Source organism: Ochlerotatus camptorhynchus, unplaced genomic scaffold (assembly GCF_037179485.1).
Source record: "Ochlerotatus camptorhynchus isolate MF236.1 unplaced genomic scaffold, CSIRO-AGI_Acam_v1.1 ptg000064l, whole genome shotgun sequence".
Taxonomy (NCBI): Eukaryota; Metazoa; Arthropoda; class Insecta; order Diptera; family Culicidae; genus Ochlerotatus; species Ochlerotatus camptorhynchus.
Window position 1 is genome coordinate 2130624 of NW_027040554.1, and position 24000 is coordinate 2154623.

The 24000-nt window shown below is 37.4% G+C and overlaps 1 protein-coding gene across 3 annotated transcripts in view; it reads right to left on the reverse strand.

Moving 5' to 3' along the window:
- The window catches only part of spir (spire), a 463061-nt gene that overhangs the window by 170158 nt on the left and 268903 nt on the right, over positions 1-24000 (reverse strand). For all 3 annotated transcript variants that reach the window (XM_065216592.1, XM_065216591.1, XM_065216590.1), the window contains exon 5: positions 6107-6301. In XM_065216592.1, the coding sequence (XP_065072664.1) occupies positions 6107-6301 (195 nt within the window). The remainder of the gene's footprint in view (positions 1-6106; positions 6302-24000) is intronic.

Consider the following 24000-nt stretch of genomic DNA (forward strand, 5'->3'; position numbering starts at 1 on the left):
TAGAAAAGGGGGGTTGTAAGTTGTGAACAAATTTGGTATCATTACAATAAATTTTATTGTTTTTTTTTATTTTGAAAAATTTTGATTTCATAGAATTTGATGTAAACCTATATGTGACTATTTGATTATTTGACCAATACAATTGAATTACAATAATTTTGTTTTTCAACAATAGAATCTATTGTATTTTATTAATTTTTTATTGTAATTTTATGGTTATTTTTATACGGGTATCCACTCAAAAATTCCAATACAAGACTGCATTCGAAACGATGCCCGTAAAAAAAAGAACCACAGAGGTACAATGAAATGTATTGTAACCATACAATATAATTTATTGCATTTACAATAAATCGTATTATCCACAACGATAAAATAACCATAGGATTTATTGTTTCCTCAATAGGATCTGTGGTAAATTGGATAATCTACAATAGTACAAGGGGGTTTTTATGTATCTTAACCATACAAAAAATCACTTTTTCATTATTCATCATTAATTTTATTGTTTTTCTATTGTTGAAAATTCATACTATATGGTACGTATCGTACATCTATTGAAATAACAATATTTTAAATTTACTTGTATGATATACATACAATAGGACCAATTGTTCGAAATAGATTGTGTTGTGAATGTATAATATTTTATGGTAATTGTATGATTATTTTTTTCCGGGTGAAGACGTATTTTGGACTCGTGTTGTATTCATTGGATCACTACAATCTGTTTACGTGGGATGATCCGACTACCTGTGTGCCACGCTGCAATCTGTTGTAGCGATAAGCATACGGAGGGTTCTTGCCGTACCCTACCAAAATGTGTTTATTGTATAACAGCAGGGAATAAAACTCGAGCGGGCTTTGATAGCTCGTTCTCAGTGTTCCTTTGTGGAAGTCCTGACAACTGTCACACCATCTTGCAGGATTACCTCGAGTAGCAACCCCGTGGAACTTCTCCCAGTTTTTGATCGGAGTTCTGACCCTGAGGTTGTCGAGGGAAGTCATTTCCTGTTCAAAAACCCACCTAGGAAGCGATCCAGGAATGTCGCGCCACAGCCTCGGAAACCCCCTCGTATTGACTTTCGACTTATCTTGCAGAAATCAGGAAGTAGTGATAACCCTAGTAGCACCCTTGTTATAAATTGGTCTTGGAAACTTCTATACGACTTATTTCAGTTATAAACAAGTTGCTGCAACTTTTTGGGACAGAATTGTGCTACTTGGGAATGTTCCGAAATCATTCCAGATTGATAGGGACTATCCGTGACTTTCAGGTTCTTCCAAGACTACAAATACTCCAACTTTACAGCCAGATTCACATGACGCCATATTTTTGTTTTCTGGATTTGAGGTTAACATTATCGAAATATTGAATGTACCATCAAGTTTAACATCATTAGTTTGACTGTTTGTTGTTTGATGATGAAAACTGTTTTGAACCCAAACAGAAGAAAAAAAATGTGTCATGTGTTATTTTGTTCAATAGATTTTTGTAACAATTTCGATCGCGGATGTAGTTAAAATAATAAAAAAACCTAACAAAAATTCTACTGCTCGGTAGCAAAATTATAAAAAAAAAACTATGGTAAGGGAAATATCGTGTTTCTAACATATCTTGATAAGCCGGCGCCGGTGGTGTAGTGGTAAGCGTGACTGCTTTCAAACACCTCAATGGGTCTGGGTTCAATCCCAGCCGAGGTCGGTGGGATTTTTCTGAGGCATAAAAATCTCTGGTCACGTCTTCCTTCGGATGGGAAGTAAAGCCGTTGGTCCCCGGTTCATGAGTTGATGGGTCGATAGGTAGGGTCCAGGTGTGGGAGCTGCCTGCCTGGCACGTCGGTAGAATTGGTGCTGAGCACGGAAAACAAGATCGACGGAAAAAAAACAAACCAAAAGGTCTTCCTTCCGAAGGGAAGTAAAGCCGTTGGTCCCGGCCCATGTGTGTTTTGAATGGGTGCGATATCTTACGCAGGTGTGGAAGCTGTCTTCCTGCACTTTCGATTGCCGTCAATGGATGGTAATCGATGTCCGTCGGTGATTGGCACTAGATTGCGGAACAGAGACCGACGTTAAATAAAGGAACGAATGAAGAACATATCTTGATACAAAATTACACATTAGGGCTATAAGCTGGGTTTTTTACACAATTTCATCAAAATAAGATTGATTACCAGATTAGAATAATCACAAATGCTGCCGCTGGGATTTGAAACCAGACATCTGACAATCTTGACTAGAAAAGATATTTGCCATCTCCTGAGCAGGAACAAATATCTTGATACCCTAAATTGGTATGGATAAGCCTGGCATAAGAGGTAAAATTCTAAAAAATAATACCAAAAAATGTTCCTACAATACTATTTCAATAACAAACTATGATAACCAACCTCCACCTTTCTTAAAACATAACGTAATAACTGGATTTGCCCCTGACTGCTAAGGAGCCACAATATAATAACAAGCTTAATTTTCTTTCTGTTAAAAAATTTTTAGAATTTAATAATAATTAATTTAATAAATAATTTTACTTTAATTTCAACAAATTGTTTTATAATTTTGTTTCAATTGCGTTGAAAACTTTTTACACCAGGACCCTAAAGCAAAATTATATCACGATATGTGATTGAAATTATAGCACAGGAGTTGATATAATGAAGTTATAATTTAATTATTCCTTTCAGATTGGGAAGCAACTAGCTTTTAAATAGCCATTACTTCAGTCAATCATCAATGTTGATGGAAAAAATTACTTGACGAGAATGTAGTAGTGTTTTGTCTGTCCTCGTTCCAAATTAAGCGTCTATCATCGTTGTCCCAGCCAAGGCCCCTTTTATGTGTTTCGTTACAATTTTGCCGTCAACCAAATTTTCGTCTCAAGAGAAATCCAGAACACTTGCCCGTCACCGCAATACATGTCCCACGTACAATCGTCGAATATAGCAATACAACGGCCAAGGAGAAAAATATCAAACGCTTTCCTGTGTACTTTTTCCTAGATAGTGTCCCAAAGTGTTTATAAATTGAAATACTGCGAGTTTTCGGCTCCCTTCTATTAAAATTGCAAAATGAAATTTGGCTCCACAAAGCTACTAAAATTGAGCCTTAAAATAAAAATAAAGTGTGATCCTAGGAAAATACAGCCAAAGATTTAATTTCAATTTCAGATAAATACATCAAACTCAGGAAACACTGTCAAGTTCCTGAGATAAAGTTAATTTTTTGAGATGCCAGTAATTATGTCATAAATTCTGGAATTGGAAAAATATTTGCAACAAAAATACAGATTTGGAATATTTTCTGAATATTGTAAGAAGAAAAATTTACTGGATCGAGGATTAAAAAAAACTATGTATTTTTGCATAATCCTTGAACTTAGGGAAAATTGCCAAGACGTCAGACTAGTATATTTTTGCAAATATGTGACTTTCTTTCTGATTGATTTCTTAGTAACTGAACTGTTAGTAAACTGTTGAGGAGCACTTCTGTACAATGTACGCTGGCAGTGTTAAAGAAACAGCATGCTTATATAACCTCTCTGTCTCAGAAAGCCAGCAGTGCTTTCAATGATGGAAAATTTAAACTCTGTTTGCATTAACTCTCTATGCTAAGTTGACCTTCAGTTCTGTGATTCAAGCTTAACTATTTTGTGTCTATTACTTCTGCGTGAAGTAAACGATTTTACATAGTTGAAGATGCTAAATTCAAATAACAGACTTAAAGCGATCATTTTAAACGATGGATGAGGAGATGAAAATAACGAATTGATAGGTCCGTTAGGCAGTGTGAAAATTGTATATAGAGAGTAGAAAGCGAGCAAGGACAACTTTGAGTAAGGTACGAATCGGGTTGATCATCTCTCTTTACCAAACCTTTTATGTCTAAATTGAAGATTTGTTGGCATTTCGGAACTATAAAAATCAGTCTAGAGTTAACACTTAATATCGCCGTTTCACGCATTTTTTAGTCAATTGGCATAAACAACAAATTTAGATTTCCGAAATTTCATGTATAATCTTGGGAGATTTTTCAGATGAAAGCATTAAACATTTTGTACATGGCTGATTTCATTTTTTTTTTCCTTGGCACCCTAGTAAGTATTACAACTCTTCACTTACCTATTTTTCGCTCTCATTGCGAACGCAGCTATCTCAGTGATAACAGAATCTATTAATTCTATACTTTCATCAAATTCTCTACCATAAAATTTTCACCGTAATTCTGATAATGACATTCATTATCATTATTATCATTAGTTAAATAATAAATCACCTCATTTAAAGATTATGTGATATGGTTATGGTCTGAAGACTGACTGTAATGAGTGTATAGCATAAGCATTTAATTTGTCCGCTAATTTCGTTTTGTATGAAACCATTGACTCAGGAATAAGTTCGGTACACAGTCTGTTGCAAGTACTTCCATTGCATATCTCGTAAGAAACATAGAGAAGATAACGTAACAAACTTCTACTTACATTAGATGTAAGTATGCCGTTTGTATTTTGTGAAGTAATAAAATTCACCCAATTACATAGATCTTATTCGAGTGGGCGATCTTCTGTTAACGCCTCCCACAAATAGTTTCACTTTTATTGCCACTTCACACAGAGAAACTTCAGCACAGTGTTCTGATTCTCAAAACCCTGGGTAAAGTGATTACTTTAACTGATTGCGAACAAAAGAAAACCCGAGCAACTCGGGCAGTAGTGTGTAATTTGCTTGGAACATAAAGAAGCTAGCATATCTAAGCGCTGAGCAACTAGGTTAAGAGGGATCTGGCGCTTGGTTTTCCGAATGGTTCGGTTCATAATTTGAATCCCAAACAATTTGTAAATTACAGGGTACCATAACATTCGACACTCATCAGAAAGCGTGGATTCGAAGCGTCGAAACACAAAGGCTGGAGGTTAATGTGCGTAACGCTCAGCAATGAATCCGATGCTCATCGCATAACAGAAACGGGAGAGATTAAATACCCCTAGCTTGTTTAGATAGAATCAGTTTAAGTGAAGAAGAAAATGGGTTAGCTAAAGACGTTATTAAAGAAGAGTCGCCGTTTTGTTCGTTTTTCCACAGTCAGTTTTAAGCAACCATTGATGAACCAAATAAACAGTGAGGTATTTCAACAACGAAAAAATCATGCCAATGAAAAACAAGGATTAATTAATCAGCGAGCGATTGAATTGGCATGTCGATTGGCGGGGATAATTTTCTCGCCATACAATGCCGTCGCGTGTGTATTTTAATTATGCTTATTTTCAGACGGGTGTAAAATTGCTGGGCCAACGATGCGTGGAAAATTGAGTAATACTTTTTATTTTCACCGTTACTGGAATGTAAACTAATGCTACATTGAAGGTTAATTAAAAAAAATGAAGTTATATAAGGCCACCTGGGAAATTCCTTAGCATTTGTTTGTATGGACGAATACTATTTGAATGACTTGCTTAATTCTTGAAGACATTTGACTTCAGACCACAAACAAGCAATTTCGTTCCGTTATCCCAAAACTATCACTTTCTAGCGAGCAGCAATTGGATGAATCTAGTTTTCCCTGTTTCCTCAAACATTCAACTTTATCACCTATCAATTGGTGTCACCAACTACAATAAAGACGACGACGACGACAGTGACAACAACAATAATCATACACCGTAGAAATGCTTAATCTCAATTTTACAACCGTGCACCATCCCAAAAACTTTCCGCTAATGCGCCGTTAAAACTTTAAAATCATTAGAAACGCATCATCATCGCCACCACCATATTATCATCCCCGCGGCGGCGTTGATTGGCTTTCCGTTTCGAGACTCGCACTCAGCACACCAATCCAAATCCTCATCACGCATGATTGACGGGATCCACAGAGAATAGAGAGGAATGTGTTGCATCTGAGAGCGCTTCCAACCGAATTGAATGGATAGATTGATCTCGATTTCCGTTTGTGCGCAAACCAAGCCAAGCGCCTTCAACTTAATGACCTTTCGCTTTTATTGGTGCGTTCGGGCGGAGTTGGCTCCCCTATTGTTGGATCCCATGGGAATTTGGGTCAAAGTTGAGGCAAGGATCCCTGCCATATCTGATACGTGCCAAATGCTACTTACCCAATCGTTAAAGTGGATCTTCTCCAGCACCTTCCCGGAGGTTTCCGCTTGGGCCTTCAATCGGAGCACCTCGGCATCGCCCAGGCATACCCGCTGTAGGAACGTTCTTAACTCTAGGGTTTCGGTAGCCAACGCTCGGCACACTGCCCGATAATGGTCTTCCGGTTTCGATGGTGATACACGTGATGAACAAAACTGTAAAGAGAGGAGAAGCGATTTGCGATTAGTGCAATTGCAAAACCATTGTCAAGTGGGTGACAAACGAGTGGAGAAATGTAACTTGCTGGTTGAGAGATCGCAATGAAACATCTCTTCGATAATTTAGTCGCGATAAAAGGTACGCGATAGCCATTGTTTGCGGAGATCCCAAACCGAAGTTGCTCATCTGTTGTTGTTGTTGTTGTAGTAGTTGAAGATGTGCTCACTTACCGGCCGGGATTCAAGTGGTTTGACTGGAAATTGTTGCTTTCTTTTGTTTGATTTCTTAGTAAAACTCGGAGTCGACAAAGGAAGAAGGAAAGGAAGGTTGTTATGCTGATGCTACATACAAAGCGAAAATCTGTAATGTGCTGCTTCGTCTTGAATGTTGTTGGATTAAGAGGGAAACCGTACAACGATGGTGACAAACGTAAGCATGTTTATATAATTGTACTCCGCGTATTGGACCACGTAACGGGAATAGAGATGAGAGATATGTAGCTGTGAGAAAAAAGCTTACAAAAAAGTTGGTTAGTTGTCTGGGCTGTGGAAAACCGTTTTGTTTTGAATACAATTCTGCTATGCGTGTAGCGTAAGATATGAAGAGACGGAAGCAACGACGAATAGGAAAAAAGTCTATTATAAGTTAATTGTCATGTTATTTCTATCATGTATTGTGAAATTCAATTATTTTCTTATTTTTGGCTTTATTACGTTGTTGCTGGGACTTTATGTCAGCCTTCAACTTAGTGTTCTAGATGCACTTCCACAGTTGTTAATTGAGAGCTTTCAAGGCTTGTAACATTATTTTTTTTTGCATTAGTATAACTGTGTGGTAAGAGCCATTATACTCTATGCCCAAGGAAGTCGAGAAAATTTTCAAGTCATTTCCATTCCACTTCCATTCCACTTCCATTCCACTTCCATTCCACTTCCACTCCACTTCCATTCCACTTCCATTCCACTTCCATTCCACTTCCATTCCACTTCCATTCCACTTCCATTCCACTTCCATTCCACTTCCATTCCACTTCCATTCCACTTCCATTCCACTTCCATTCCACTTCCATTCCACTTCCATTCCACTTCCATTCCACTTCCATTCCACTTCCATTCCACTTCCATTCCACTTCCATTCCACTTCCATTCCACTTCCATTCCACTTCCATTCCACTTCCATTCCACTTCCATTCCACTTCCATTCCACTTCCATTCCACTTCCATTCCACTTCCATTCCACTTCCATTCCACTTCCATTCCACTTCCATTCCACTTCCATTCCACTTCCATTCCACTTCCATTCCACTTCCATTCCACTTCCATTCCACTTCCATTCCACTTCCATTCCACTTCCATTCCACTTCCATTCCACTTCCATTCCACTTCCATTCCACTTCCATTCCACTTCCATTCCACTTTCATTCCACTTTCATTCCACTTCCATTCCACTTCCATTCCACTTCCATTCCACTTCCATTCCACTTCCATTCCACTTCCATTCCACTTCCATTCCACTTCCATTCCACTTCCATTCCAATTCCATTCCACTTCCATTCCACTTCCATTCCACTTCCATTCCACTTCCATTCCACTTCCATTCCACTTCCATTCCACTTCCATTCCACTTCCATTCCACTTCCATTCCACTTCCATTCCACTTCCATTCCACTTCCATTCCACTTCCATTCCACTTCCATTCCATTTCCATTCCACTTCCATTCCACTTCCATTCCACTTCCATTCCACTTCCATTCCACTTCCATTCCACTTCCATTCCACTTCCATTCCACTTCCATTCCACTTCCATTCCACTTCCATTCCATTTCCATTCCATTTCCATTCCATTTCCATTCCATTTCCATTCCATTTCCATTCCATTTCCATTCCATTTCCATTCCATTTCCATTCCATTTCCATTCCATTTCCATTCCATTTCCATTCCATTTCCATTCCATTTCCATTCCATTTCCATTCCATTTCCATTCCATTTCCATTCCATTTCCATTCCATTTACATTCCATTTCCATTCCATTTCCATTCTATTTCCATTCCATTTCCATTCTATTTCCATTCCATTTCCATTCAATTTCCATTCCATTTCCATTCCATTTCCATTCCATTTCCATTCCATTTCCATTCCATTTCCATTCCATTTCCATTCCATTTCCATTCCATTTCCATTCCATTTCCATTCCATTTCCATTCCATTTCCATTCCATTTCCATTCCATTTCCATTCCATTTCCATTCCATTTCCATTCCATTTCCATTCCATTTCCATTCCATTTCCATTCCATTTCCATTCCATTTCCATTCCATTTCCATTCCATTTCCATTCCATTTCCATTCCATTTCCATTCCAATTTCTGAGTTTAACCTCACTTTTATATTTTCGGCCTAGTAACACTAGTAATAGAAAGAGAGGTTGAACTCATAAAGTTCTCTGTAACACTCCGAGAATGCTTTTCTGATCTCTGTCCGAGCTGTCTTGAACTTTGAATCATTTCCAAGATTGATGAAGAATTCTTTCATTCTATGTATTAAAAAAATACTTCAAAATCAGATTTCATGACAAATAAAAATGGACCACATACGAAAACCAACTTGGAAAACTATACAAGATTCCAACTTTTAGAACATATGAATTTTAGCTTACTTGAAACATAAGCAGCACTTTTGACTTTAAATGTTTTTTTTTTCTTAAGAGATAACTAGTTACATATAGTTCATAGGAGATTTAGCTTTCTCTTGAACATGAGCGGTTCTTTCGTGATATATTGAAGCAATAATGTTTGACAGCTTGAATTTAATATGTTCATACATAATTTTACCAACTTTTTCTACTACCCAATACAGACGGCTGATGATGAAATGGGAACAGTTATTAAGATTTAGGTTGAATTACCCATTCGGCTAATAATGTTCGTCCTAGTTGCATTCTGCCTAGTAGCATTTGGCCTAATAGCATATGGCCTAGTGGAATTAGGCCTAGTGGCATTCGGCCTAGTAGCATTCGGCCTAGTAGCATTCGGCGTAGTGGCATTCGGATTATGGCCCATCATCGATAAAATGCCCGAATGGGTATGAAATACGTATTGAGAACCGTCAAAATATTTTTAAAAACGCCAAAATAACCATTAAAACGTTAAAACACAAAAATTGGCCTCACAATCACTTTACTAGTCAAGAATTACCTGAAATGGATTTTAAACACTAAAATGGTCTAACATAGCTATGAAATCGTGAAAATATCCATAAACACGCTCAACAGACATACAACTCTCTTAATAATCTTGGAAATCACAAGGCCTGTAATAATCTTAAATCGTCAGTATTGTCCTAAAAATACCATATATTGCCCAAAAATGTGAAATTAGCCTAGACTTTTCAAAATCACATTTAAATGCCAAAAAGTCTTCTAACCGTCAAAAATGGCAAGAGAACGCCATTTGGGACCAAACAACCTAAAATCACAAAAATAGAAATGAAATTCCTAAATGATTTTGAAACGATAAAATTAAAAAATTAAGATGCCATTAAGAGGCTTGACATTTGACCAAGATGTCTAAATTTCAACGACACACCTATATGGGCAACCCGAGATCTTTAGATTGAGAAACTCTGATCTACACTACAAACGTTTAGAACTGCTAAGCGTTGGATTTTGATTTCTGTCGTTAAAAGACTAAAATTGCCTTTATCAGAATCAGTACTCGAACAGGCATTCGCTGATTTGTAGGCGTAGATCATACTAACAGGAGCAACTGGAGCACTTACGACTGTGTGTAGTGTTAGGTTAGGTTAGTTAATGATCACGAACTTGAATCATGTAAAGTGTATTGTTCAAGCTGAATAATAGGGGAAATGGCTCTAATGTTGGCCCATAGATCTAAGATTGGGCCGATCGCTAAAAAGCTGCTTTTATCAATTTTATCTAGATGAACGCGTCATTGGGACGGTACCAATGGATTTTTTTGGTCGCTATTGAAAATTTAGTCGATTGCTGAATTTATGTAAGGGGCCCAAATAAGGACCGACATTACATCCATTTCCTCTAGTTACCAAAATAGTGGTAATCAGCATATATTACACTGAAAATCATGTCCACAGAATTGTATGAGCAAAGCATAATTACTTTAAATACTCATACTTCCCGTATTTGACAACACCACCTCATAAGCTATTTCTTTCCTCCAATTTGCGCTAGTGCTCTAGGGACAGTTTTTATATAAGATACAAGTCATTTTTAATCTCTGAAGAATGGTCTAGTAAAATCACAAACTTAATAAAGCGTTCGATTCATTTTAAAGAAATAAGACAAAAAAAGCAAACGTAGCCGAAAACGGCAAGACTTTTAATCGTGTTTTGAACAGTCATGAGCTGGTATAGCAATATTGATAAAATCAGCTTCCAGTCACTACCTTTTAAAATAAGAAATTCCTAGATAATCAAATCCAGATAATCGAGACCGCCTCTCTCTTCTCAAAGCAATATTACCTCATTCAAGAATTACCTCATCCTCGGCCTGACCTTGAAAGCGAAACTATTCCAACAAGGCACTCACTAACGGCAATTGAACAATGAACTTGTACTCACTTCGAAAAGTGAATTTCAATTGACGCGTGGGCTTGTGGCCACGCACCGTTCCGCTGTAATGGGACTATTGCGATCACTTTCTGCTGTACTAGTTGTCCGGGTCGACAAACGCTCGGTCCTGAACCCAACCCGGTTTCGGGTGACTCCGTTTGCCAATTTGGCTCTGGTTTTTAAAAGCAATGATTCAATTCACTTACTCCTTATTTTTGGGAGCTTTATAGCCTGCTCGAAATTTCATACCGGCAATAAACACTCAATCGTGATGCTTCCTAGGTACCAACAAGATGTAGGCGAAATGGGCCCAGATGGTTTGTGGAGTGGAGTGGAAAAAACGCAAATAAATCATAACTCCTCCAACGTTGCGGCGGTTGACCATTGCCGGGGCCGTGGTTGGTGGTGGTCGTAGGTACTTCTACTGCTCCGATGAAGTTTGTTATTTATTAGAGTCAGTGGATTGTTATATTGTGGTAGGTAGGTTCCGTCTGATTCGACTCCACCCGACGCGACGCTGATGGTGTGGAGGTGGAGATGTTTTGGTTGAGATTTGTAAACGAACAAATCTCGAGTAGGTATATTGAGTGTTGAGTTGCGAGTTGGCTAAAGGTGCTGCTAGATTTGTTTACTACACTACTGGAATTACTATGCTACCGATTGAGATGTCAGTTTCGAGTGTGCTTTTTCACGGTTGATTTGGAGTTTTTCAGGTGGGCACTCGTGGGCTTATGTGGGTTTGTTTGTACTGCTGTAATTAAAATGCAAGTCAGTAGGTTTTCAGCTTTTCGTGCCCAGGAAGATCATGATACGCGTATGTGCACTTGAGACTATACTAGACGACGCTTGAGCTTAAACTTGAATCAATACGAACTCAGCTTTGAGGAGAATGGATCTGGATAGGAAGTAAAGTGCACCAATTCATTCGCCTTTAGTCAAGGAGAAAAAATGTGGATATACTTGCCGATTTTCTGCGAGGCACACTATTCGGATTAGCTTTGAAAATGTAGCACAAAGGGTTTTTGGTCAAATGTCCGTCCTACTATACAGAACTTGCGTTTTGCCTTTCTCTGTGTCGAAAATCTACTATAGGTGACTTCTAAATTTATTTTCTTTTCCATATGTATCGGTGGATTTGATAATTAATCAGGAATTGATTATATTTTGTTAAAAATAGAACACTGATTCATTGTTTCAAATTCAAATTCAAATTCGTCATATGAGTTGCAATTCCATCCGAACGCATTTAAACTCCATTGGATTGTCTTCGTCATACAAAGGAAGGCAATAAAAATGGGTTCGCTTTTTAAGATTTTAAGAATAATTGCTGTAAATATTCATACTATGCGCTCTGTGTTGTAGTTTTTGAACTAAAGTATCAAAAAAAAACGTATTATTGATTTGTGCACGGTGAAATCATTGATATTATTGATGTTTCATACTCACTAGAACGGTTATAGGTGGTGACGAAATAGTGCTCTACCCTATTCGAGACCTCAAAAATGGTGCTCTGGAATTATTTATTTTTGCTCAACTTCAACAAGATGTCTAATCAAAAGCTAAGTCGATGTTTTAAGTTTCTATGCTTATTTGGCAAGACGACAATTTGGTCTAATGACCTTGTTTATGCAAACGTCCATTACCTGTGTTCCTACCCTACCAGCTGTTTGTTATATTGTATCCCTATACACTATCAATAAATATAGTAGTTCATCTGTCTCCGCCATGGCAGGACGGTAAAAACCACTGTCTTTTATTCATACATCCGTAAACACAACGTAGGAAAAATTCAACCCGTGCGCGATCAGACCTTTTATGCGTAATGGACAATTCGGATTACAGGCGATACTATTAACTTTCTGGCTAATGATATTCGACCAGAATTTGTTATCACAGATATTTTTTTAAATTCTTTATTAAGATGATTTACAGTCACTTCTGGACCACCAACTTTTCAGAGAAGCTTTCGAATATTTTAAGCAGTGTATTTTTTTTTTTTAAATAAGTCACAGCTTTGAAATGTTGATTCAAGGTTTTGCAATTCAAACTTTTTAGGTTTAAATAAATGTGATAAATCATATTTTCGAAAAATTCTATAGCAAAGTTTCATAAATTTGCTGTCGAGGATTTTTCAAATAACTTACATTTTTATTCGTCCCAAAAATTACAAATCATTAGAAAAATGTTTCTTTGATTTAGAAATATTCTAAGAGTTTTCGATGATCCCTTCATCTTCTTCTTTTTCTTCTTCTTCTACTGCTTCTTCTTATTCTTAGTGCATATTAGCTTATTGCGGGCTCTCAACTTAGTGTTCTAAATGCACTTCCACGGTTATTGATTGAGAGCTTTTGATGCCAATACCAATGCATGAATTCGTATATTGTGTGGCAAGCACAATGATACTCTATGCCCAGGAAAGTCGAGGAAATTTTCAACCCGAAAGATTCCCTAGACCGGACCGGGAATCGAACCCGCCACCTCCGGCTTGTTAATACCGTGCATTTACTGATTAGGCTATGAGGCCCCATGATCCCAGACCCCTTGAATGGGAAAATCACAAAATTCACAAATAATCACAAATGAGCCCTAGTTTTAGGTACTGTAGTGGTCATTCTGAAAATGTCCGTAGTTCCAGACATGTTGAGTGGGCTTCTGGGGTAAGTACCCCTCACGGGAAAGCGCTAAAATTTTGATTGATACCAACACCTGGCTTCCGACTCTTGAATCTTCAGTATTTTGCAAAACATCTTCATTTCGTGACATTCTGAGCATTATTGACCACATTAGCCTCTCCAGGTGATGTTTAGGAATCCGGATTTCTTCTGGGATGGGAAGTCGACGGCAACAATGCCTGGAATACGGTGAGTCAAGCTTTTTAATTGTTCAAAACAAGACCAGTAGGTATATTTTGAGGACCACATTAACAACCACATTAACAAAAACTGTCATATGTTGATCATCATTTAAACCAGGCTTGTGACGTTATTATTTGACGAAACAATATCATTGGAGGACACTCTGATGGTTCTCAACAACATTGGCCTCAAAAGATGGCGCTTGGAGATCTGGAGACCTCCAGGAAAGTTACCAAATTTAAATCAGCAGCAAATCCTTGTTTGCACTTTATGGTTTTACAAAACAATACCATTGACAACAGTTTTAAGGCACATTGGCCACTCCAGGAGCCATTACGAGATTCAGATGCATCCAGAGAAAGAGATCAATTTTTGGCTCTAAAAACCTGTCATAGAACTTGACAAATTTCGTAATATTTTAAAACATCACAAATTAAGTATATTTTGAAATGACACTCTCAACCACATTAGTCACACAAGATGGAGCTCCAGGATTGGAGCTCAACCAGGGAAGCAAGTAAGTTCTATTCGGCACCAAAACCTAATTTACAGCGAGTAAATTTCGTGTATTTGCAAAACAACACCATTGGGGTCATTTTGAAGGTTCACGATCTCATTGGTGGGAAGCGTTACGGGATCCGGATTCATCCCGAGAAGTTACAGACATAATTTACCAAAGCCTGACAAACGACATGTAAACATTGACGTTCTGGAATCCTATGGGGAAATGACCAAAGTTTTCACCGGTATCAAAACCTGACATGCGACGTTATAATTTTGTATAACAAGACCACTGGGGACATCTCAACCCCATTGGCACCTCCAAGATCCGGGATCCGTGGAAGTGGCCAAATTTTGAACCGGAAAAGTGGCATCATTTTGATCGGCTCCAAAATCTGGCATGCATGTTGTCTAATTTCATGATTTTGTACAACAAATCCATTGAGAAACTGTGGTCCGAAACGGTTTTTAAGCGGGGAAAAAAATATTTACTCCGTTTCTATTCAGTTTAGGGGTTTAGCTAGTGTCTCGTAGAAGTTGTTAATAATTTAATGAGCCATCTTTTAATAAAAACAGTGATCAGGGTGGTCATCATTTTAATTTAACTAAATATTGCTTTGTCTGTTTTAAGCCATTCTTGAGCAAAGTGGTAGAAAAAATGAAATTGAAATTCTTCAAACATACGAGAAGGTACTAGGATATTACTGAACATTTGGGTAGGTTCCTGAAATTTAACGGAATTTTCCTAAACATCCAGGAAGTTTAGAAAAACTGATACGAAGTTCCTCGAAGTCCTAAGATGTTATCTAAATTATTCCAAACATTTCTGAGCTTCTGATCAGTATGATGAATTCTTACCAAGTTAGATGGACATTTACGAAAATCCTTGCACTTTTTTGATGCTTTATGAAGATCGCTGAACTGCTTCAAAGTTCACTGTATTTCTACAATTGGTGTTGATTTTCTTTCCTGGAGTATACGAAGTTTATAGAACTTGGATTTTTTTTGATGTAGTACTGATACATTTAAACGTAACGAAATGCCCTGAACTTAAAATAGATCTAATAGCATTTGAGAGGTTTCATGAAACTAAAACTTGGTCCCTGAACTTGTATGAAGCATACTAGACCTGTAAATAGACTCCACTTCTTCGCAGTATAGTGTTCAATATTCTTTCAGCCGTGGCCATTTTGACGTAGGACTACGTATGTGATTTCTATATTGGGGTACACTTTATGAAAACCGAAAATGGAACATGTAACAAACTTTTGAAAGATTTTGAACGTTAATAACTCAGCTGCCCCTGGACCAATTTCAATAATTTTATCACCAATCGATCAGAAATATGTCTACGCATTTGTTAAAATTAAAACTTCATCATTATTCAAAATGACACTGTTGAAAATTGCCCGAATGTGTAACTGTTGCTATGATGATTTAAATTATCACCGATTGGCTGCGACAAGCGATTTCTCCTACACAGATTTCAAAGTTGAATTGCATCCGGTCTCACCAAACGGTGTTTATTCTATCACTGCGTGGTGAGTGGTAGTGTTCTCCAGCACACAACGAAAGGCTACCTGCAAGCAGTAAGCTACTGCCCACATGAGCATCCATAGAAGGAGGAAGCAGCCGCACCACTATTGATCGGAATCAGTAGCTCTTCGGGAGTCGCTGTGAGCCATCTATGTCAAGCACGTCATACTGAAGAGTATAAACAGAGAACTTCGCTTAAATTCCTATTCCTACACAAAACACAAGCTCCTGCTGCAGTTAACAAATTAGATTCATTATATAAGACCACGTAGTCCTACGTCACCATTGCGTACAACACCATAGGGTTGGTCCTTGTAGTTTTTCAAGATCCCTAAATGTCTACTAAGCTCTACAAAGTTTCCAGAATATCTAAAAAAAATCTGAATTTCTATTATGTATCATGAACGATGCCACTGAAGGTTTACGAAATTCCCTGAAGTTAAATTAAAATCCCTGATCTTTAACGGAGATCCTTGAATTTTATGCAAAATTCACTAAAGTCCACTAAACTTTAATTAACATTATAGCATAGTCTGATGAAGCTTTGCAAGATCACTGAACTTTTACAAAATTCACTGAACTTCTATACAGTTCTCAACACTCCCATGGGTTTGCTGACTTTCTACAAAATTAGTTGAACTTCTATAAAGTTCACTGAACTTTAATACAGTTTTCTTAAATTCTACAAAGTTCAATAAATTTCTACATAGTTTGTAGAGCTTCTTCAGATTTCAGACTGCACTTCAAGAACTTTAACGACATTTTTTTAACTCCCACGAATTTACTTGAAGAACACATCTATGAAGCTCTTTGAAGTTTTAAATCTTTCCCTGGAATTTTATGACGTTCCCCGAATTTCACTAACAGAAACGCAGCTCATGCAACATCTCCAATCTTTTGCTACAGCATAAACACTCGAAACGTTTTTGTCGGTAGGCTTCTGGCCATATAACTAAAACGACTATTTCACCTTGGTAATCCAGCTAGATCCAGCTCATTGAGCCACATGCCAGAAATTCACGTTTTAATTTCTTCACTGTAAATAAAACTTGAATTGATTTTAAAAGGGAAGGGGGATAAAAACTTTAAAATAATATAAATAAAAAATAAATTTTTAGTGGCCTAAATAAACTTTAAAACCACCCAAAAATAATTCAATAAATATGTGTAACTAAGCAATGCCTGCCTGTATATAGCAACATCCTAAATATTGCAAAAATGTTGGCTGTAATTAGTTCTAAAAGTCTTTTTTTTTACATTGCTATAAGACGAAACGTACAAGCTAGAATAAAAATAAAATGAGGTTTTTTTAGAGGCGCCGTAAAAATAATAGAAAAATAGTTCAAATGGACAAATTAAGAGCTAGACATACGGTGTCTTGAACAAAGTTGCTTAAAATAATTTAAAGAATGAAACTAACTATAATTTAAAATAAGAAACTTAATTTTTTGGTTCAAATTTCAAATAAGCACCATCCCAAGCATTTTTTTTACAACAAGAATTTTATTCAAGCTACATTTATCAACTTTCGATTGCAAACAGTGCCGGATTTACACTGAAATCAAATTCTGCCGTGCAACATAGATTCATGATTTCAGTACCTAGACAATTGGGAAACATTTTAAGGATTCTGAACCAAACTGACCCCTTGCTTGCCGTTCCAAGACAGGTTTTCCAAAATGAAAATAGCCATAAAACTCAAAATTGCCAAATTCAAGTATCAAGTATTCGAGGACCTCCCTTAGCTCAGTCGGTAAAGGCGCAGCTACAAAGCAAGACCATGCTGGAGGTGGCTGGGTTCAATTCCCGGTCCGGTCTAGGAATTTTTCGGGTTGGAAAATTTCTCGACTTCCCTGGGCATAGAAGTATGATTGGACTTGCCACACAACTATACCAATGCAAAAATGGTACAGGCATCGAAAGCTCTCAATTAATAACTGTGGAAGTGCATCTAGAACACTAAGTTGAGAGCACGCAATAAGCTAATATGCGATATGCAATAAGCTTGAAATGCGAAGAAGAAGAGGAAGAAGTATCAGATTTCCTTAAAAATGTCAAAAGACCACAAAACGAGCAAATAGTGTTGGGAATGCAAAGAAATAGGTTATAAATGGTTATAGAAACGCCACAATCTAGCGTTTTAACTTCAAAATGACTTACGAAAATAAAAAAAAAACATATTAATATTAATAATAAATCATTAAACCAACGTTAGAACAGTAGAATGGTCACGAAAACATCAACATCATCAAGGGGATAAAACCCTATTAATACTCTAAACTATTATTTGTGTAACGAATTACCCAAGTATCCAGCTCCCATTTAAATAACACGGGTTAAAACGCAAAAAAAATAAAAGTGGCATCATAACTATCAAAACTGCTTAGAAATGCAAAACATATATTATATGTCTAAGGACCTCAAATGCCGTAATGTGCCAAAATCGACCCTAAACAGCTGCCATGACTTTAAAAAGGTCAAAAATGTTTTTTAATACCCCCACAATAACCTTAAACCGCCGAAATTTTGATCCCAGAACGTCTGGAGTGACCAATGTGATCGATATTTCTTGATATTTCGGAAAAATCATGAAAGTTTAAATGTTTAAAAGGTTTTGGTAAATTATGTCGGTCACTTTTCTGCAGGAATCCGGATGCAGTAACGCCTTCCCGCCAATGAGATCAAACTCCAAAATTTCTTCATCTTTCGCAAACCGCACAACCAATAAATGATTTTTTATTAAAGGGCTTAGAACGATTAAATGTAAAATTGCTAAAATCGCCATAAAGTACACAAAAATTGTCTTACAAAGATACTATTAAGAGTAAAAAAATGATTTAGAAAGGCCAGATACACCACAATGTGTTAAAAAATGTAAAAATAGCTATAAATCGCAAAAACCACCTTAACACTCCGAACACGATGCCTTCGATAAAATGTGTAAACTTATTGATAACGAATAAGTCTGTAGTTTCAAGTGGTGCCAACAGATTTGAAATTCATCAATAAACGGCTGAGCTATGATTTTTCAAACATTGCAAGTTTGCCGCTACACATTTTATCGGAGGCATCTTGTTCGGAGTGTTAATCAATATTGCTGCTTCATGTCAAATACTTTGAAACGAGAGTTAAATAAAAACATTATATGCAAAAATTATCATAAGCTACTTATTGCGAAATACGTAAATTGAAGCACTTCTTCCTGCTTAAAATTATTCCAAATTCTGACCGTGCCTTGACATTATATGTACGTTTTTTTTTTAATTCTTTCCTACAACCTAGGCAGTGCAACTCCATATTCAAATCAAGTTACTAAACCAGCGGCCAATCCCCTAACCGTAAATACTGTGCGCGCGGTAACATTTCACTTGACTCCGAGTATGGTAATTAATCAAAACTGCCTCACCTATCGCCAGCAGCTCAATGCAGCCAGGGCACGTATCAGAGGTATCGAATACCCGTACCCGTACGCAACCGTCCTGTCCTCTATGTGGCGTCATGTCGTCAGGTATGCGGAACACTACCATTATAGCCGAGCAGCGGTTGAAGTAGTAATTCACCGATTCAATGTCGTTTAAAAGACAAGATCGATCTAGATGGTGAAGATTGATTTGATTTCGGAGTTGTTGTGACATTGCCTTTCGCTCTGTTTAGGCTTTAGGTGCGCAAGTCCAAATGGCAATGACCGGTGGTTGTTTCGAGGTGGTGCTTGATCCGAATTCTAAGCAGATTTCAATTGAAATAGATTACGTTTGGTTCTAATTAACGTACGTATTTTGGAAAAATGTACTTGATGGGGCATTCAAAGGGGGTGATTTCATTCGAGGGCTCAGTAGACTGTCGCGTGTAATCGGTTTTACAGGGAAAGGTCATACCAACAATAATATCTCAACAGCTCAGACAGGTATGCCGCCGCACGCCAAGGTCTCCGGTGACTTTCAATTTAGTCACCGACATGATGGAACCATATTGTTATGCACCTCTCATGAGATGAAAGTGCATGAGATAAGCCCAGCCTGCTCAGGTGCCTCACGATCGGCCCTGGCGGCTAAAGTTCATTAAATCATAACCGTACTAAACCGTACTGGAGGTCCTACTCTCAGCATCGAGCAACGACGAAGACGGTGGCGGCGGCGTCGAGAAATTAAGCAGTTGGGTGCTTTATGTGGAAATTTTTATCTGATTGCAACTTGCGAGTGAACTTGGCTGTTGTGAGGGCGAAATATGAAATGATATGCGATGACTTTTAATGAGTGTTATTGTTTTCCAATTTAAATGGTAATTATATTTCACAAGAGAGCATGAACTTGAATGACTGCGGGATCTTGGCATTGTGCTTGGTGAATTCACATGTTTGCTTGAATGCCAGTGTAATCATCAACTATACCTTCAAGTTTTATTTTGGAAACAGACTTGAAGGTTCAAATCCCCAGACATCAGTAAGCCACATTTCATAGCCGTAAAAACAACTCTTCGGCCAAAAAAAAAATCATTACTCAGATGGAAAATTTTACGAGATCATTTCTTTCAAACACTGTTGTCTCCTGGGGACTTCCTCTCAAACTCGTACGTACAATTTATCTACAATTCTCACATGTCATCGGGTGATATAAAAACTCTCTCGTCTCCACTCAGTCAGAGTTGGCATCGGTGTGGACTTTTTTTTAATTAGGCGCAGTACTGTGAGCCTGTCTCTTCCCGGTAAACATTTTACGATCGTACTAATCTGTCAATTTCCACACATTCATTGTCGTTGTTGTAAATCTTCTCCACATACACACTCACTCACTCGTCGCTGATTCCTCTCACTTACTTCGGTCAGAAGTTGCAGCGGAGATTATCTTGCGACTATCGGGAGTTTTCACTTACCTTGCTCGCACCAATCTTCGTCAGTTGATCGGCACACAGCAGAGCAGTCACGTGTGTAAGGTGAAGTGAAAGAGAAAAGTTCGGTTTAATGATTTTCCCCAACTTTATGGCCCCGCTTGGAGTGTGACATCAGTTGATGTCTGCGAGTTGCATTGCCGATGTTGGGTTTTGCGGTTGATTAGTAGGGGAAAGTGGGACAATGTGGCCAACCCAACGAAAGTCGAATAAAATTCCTCAATTTTGATTTGAGAATAATTCTTTCTATAATCCTGTACAAATTCAATGTTTGTTTAAATTCGATAAAAATTCAATAGAAAATTCAAATATTTCAGGCACGATTTTCTACCTATGGGTTAAGATGGTCAGCAAAAAGAGCAACAGTATAATCGTAGACATAGCCTTTTTGTCGCAAATTAGGTAACTACTGTAAATTCCCTATTGGTATAGTTATTTTTTTTCAAGGTTCTTTAAAATTACATACTCTTTCAATAAGTTTACTCAAAGCTGTTTAGATTTTTTCCTAAATATTTTAAACTTTTAATATAAATTAATCTTCACTGTGTTTTACGTTAAACTATCATGACCTACTTGATCAATGTTGTTGTATTGTTGTGTATGGAATGGAGTGAATTTTAGGTATTGTTACCCTTATAAATTGATGGTGGTCATCTTGCCCCATTCAATATCACATTTTTGAATCCTCATAACTTTATTGATTAAAAGCACATAATACTGAACAAGGGTAACATTATGCTATTGTACAGGAAACCAATGCTCAAGTCAGAGAGAAAAGGTCTTTAAACCTAATGCTTGCAACATTAAATATATTACAGTTTGCCGACACTACCATAATTGACCTAACAGTGTGGATCCGGTAAGTATTTTTTCAATATATTGTAATTAACGCAGCATGATAATTTACTGGTGAAGTGTTTTACACACATATCTACCAAATTAATTGTCAAAAGTTGTGGTTTACAGGCGGTGATAATATTGCCCCATATGGCTATCTTACCCCACTTTCCCCTACGTACCTAGATCTCAGAATATCAAATTGGTGCCTGCGTCAAGACACGGTGACGATGGATGTGGGCAATCAAAAACAAATTTTACGTCGTAGAGAAAACTGCGTGTGGAACTAATTAAGCTGAGCAGAGCAGCGTTAATCCGCATTGGATATGTTCTGGGATTTATTTGAAAAACTTTCGCTACCTGAAAGGGACGTTTTGAATTTTGTAAAAATCGCAACTATATATAATCCATTTCTAGCAAACTTTTAAAACTAAGTCGTCGGATAACCAACTTTTGACAATGGTCAGCATTTGGCCACGGTAAGTTGGATTTTTTTTTAATATTCAAATAGTCCTTTTCAGTAAGCGAACGTTTAGTATACATATTTTAATGAATATACTACCAAAAGGGCCTCCGATAGCCTAGTCAGTTAAGGTACTGTTTTACCATGCCAGAGGCTGGTTCGAATTTCCTCTGAGACCGACATAGCTTCATTTTTGACATAAAATAAAATCATAAAAGATTTGTGTGAAAGATAAATTTGGATTTGTTATATCTAAATGTGAAACACCAAAGGAAACGCAGCCAGTCTTAGGGACCATGCATCAATGACGTAGGATTTTAGAAGGGATGGGGATCTTAAGAAGTTATGACCGGCCATGTATTAAGGTGATACAATGCAGCTTCTACAAATCACTCACAGGATAGCCAACTTGCACTGTTACTTTAAATTGCGACGCTATTGCGATATCAAAAATGAAATTTGGGGCAAGAGTGAGCAGTTAGTTTTAGAATGCATGTACAGTATGCAAAAAAAGTTTATCAACCCCCCCTACCACTTAACAATTTTTTTTTTGTTTTTCTGGTGAAAATTTGTTTAATTTTATGAGTGTTCCGCCATGATTTATCAATTTATGTTTATTTATCACATTGCCATTGAAAATACGGCGTTTATATCTTTTCTTGAGATTTCATGTGATAAATTATGAAAAATGGTAAAAAATTACGCAAAAAAAGTTTATCCACCCCCAAACGGATACTATGATTTAAGTGTGTTTTACAGAGTTTTAGTGTGTATTCTGCAACTTTATCGAATGTAAACATTGTGTCTATCTGTCATTTAGTGCTCTGAAAGTTTTCGTGCTCAAAATTTCAGTTTTGTGTTCAAAATTGGAAGTTATTTGTTTCAAAATGCCCAAAAAAGACCAAATTTCGATCAGTATCCGAAATTTGAGTATTGAACGTCACAAAACTGGTAAAAGCTACCGTGATATTGCCGATATTGTCCAGATTCACAAAAATACGGTCGCTAGAATTGTGCAGATGTACAAAAAGCGTGGTTCTATCTCACCAGCTAAGCGATCGGGGCGACATTCAAAGACAACTGGCCGAATTGACAGAGCTATCGTGAAGAAGGCGGAGCTGGGCCGGGGACTATCAGCTCCGAAAATTGCGAAACAGATTGAAAGCGAGTTTTCCATTCAACTGACATCACAATCCGTACGAAATCGTCTTCATAAGAAAAGTCTTAAGGGCAGAGTAGCTCTTAAGAAGCCATGGTTGTCCGCATAAAATTTTAAAAAAAGATTGAAATGGGCCCAGGACCACATTTCATGGACCATGACGAGACGAAAGTAATGCTATTTGGGTCTGATGGTATCAATGGTGACCCAAATAGCATTACTTTCGTCTCGTCTGACCTGATCACCTTATTCCAGTCATCACTAGTCCATGAAATGTGGTCCTGGGCCCACTTCAATCTTTTTTTTAAATTTTATGCGGACAGCATGGCTTCTTAAGAGCTACTCTGCCCTTAAGACTTTTCTTATGAAGACGATTTCGTACGGATTGTGATGTCAGCTAAATGGAAAACTCGCTTTCAATCTGTTTCGCAATTTTTGGAGCTCATAGTCCCCGGTCCAGCTCTGCCTTCTTCACAATAGCTCTGTCAATTCGGCCAGTTGTCTTTGAAGGACGCCCCATCGCTTAGCTGGTGAGATAGAACCACGCTTTTTGTACATCTGCACAATTCTAGCGACCGTATCTTTGTGAATCTGGACAATATCGGCAATATCACGGTAGCTTTTGCGAGTTTTGTGATGTTCAATAATCAAATTTCGGATACTGATCGAAATTTGATCTTTTTTAGGCATTTTGAAATAAATAACTTCCAATTTTGAACACAAAACTGAAATTTTGAGTACGAAAACTTCAAGAGCACTACATGACAGATAGACACAATGTTTACATTCGATAAAGTTGCAGAATACACACTAACACTCGATAAAACACACTTAAATCATAGTATCCGTTTGGGGGTGGATAAACTTTTTTTGCG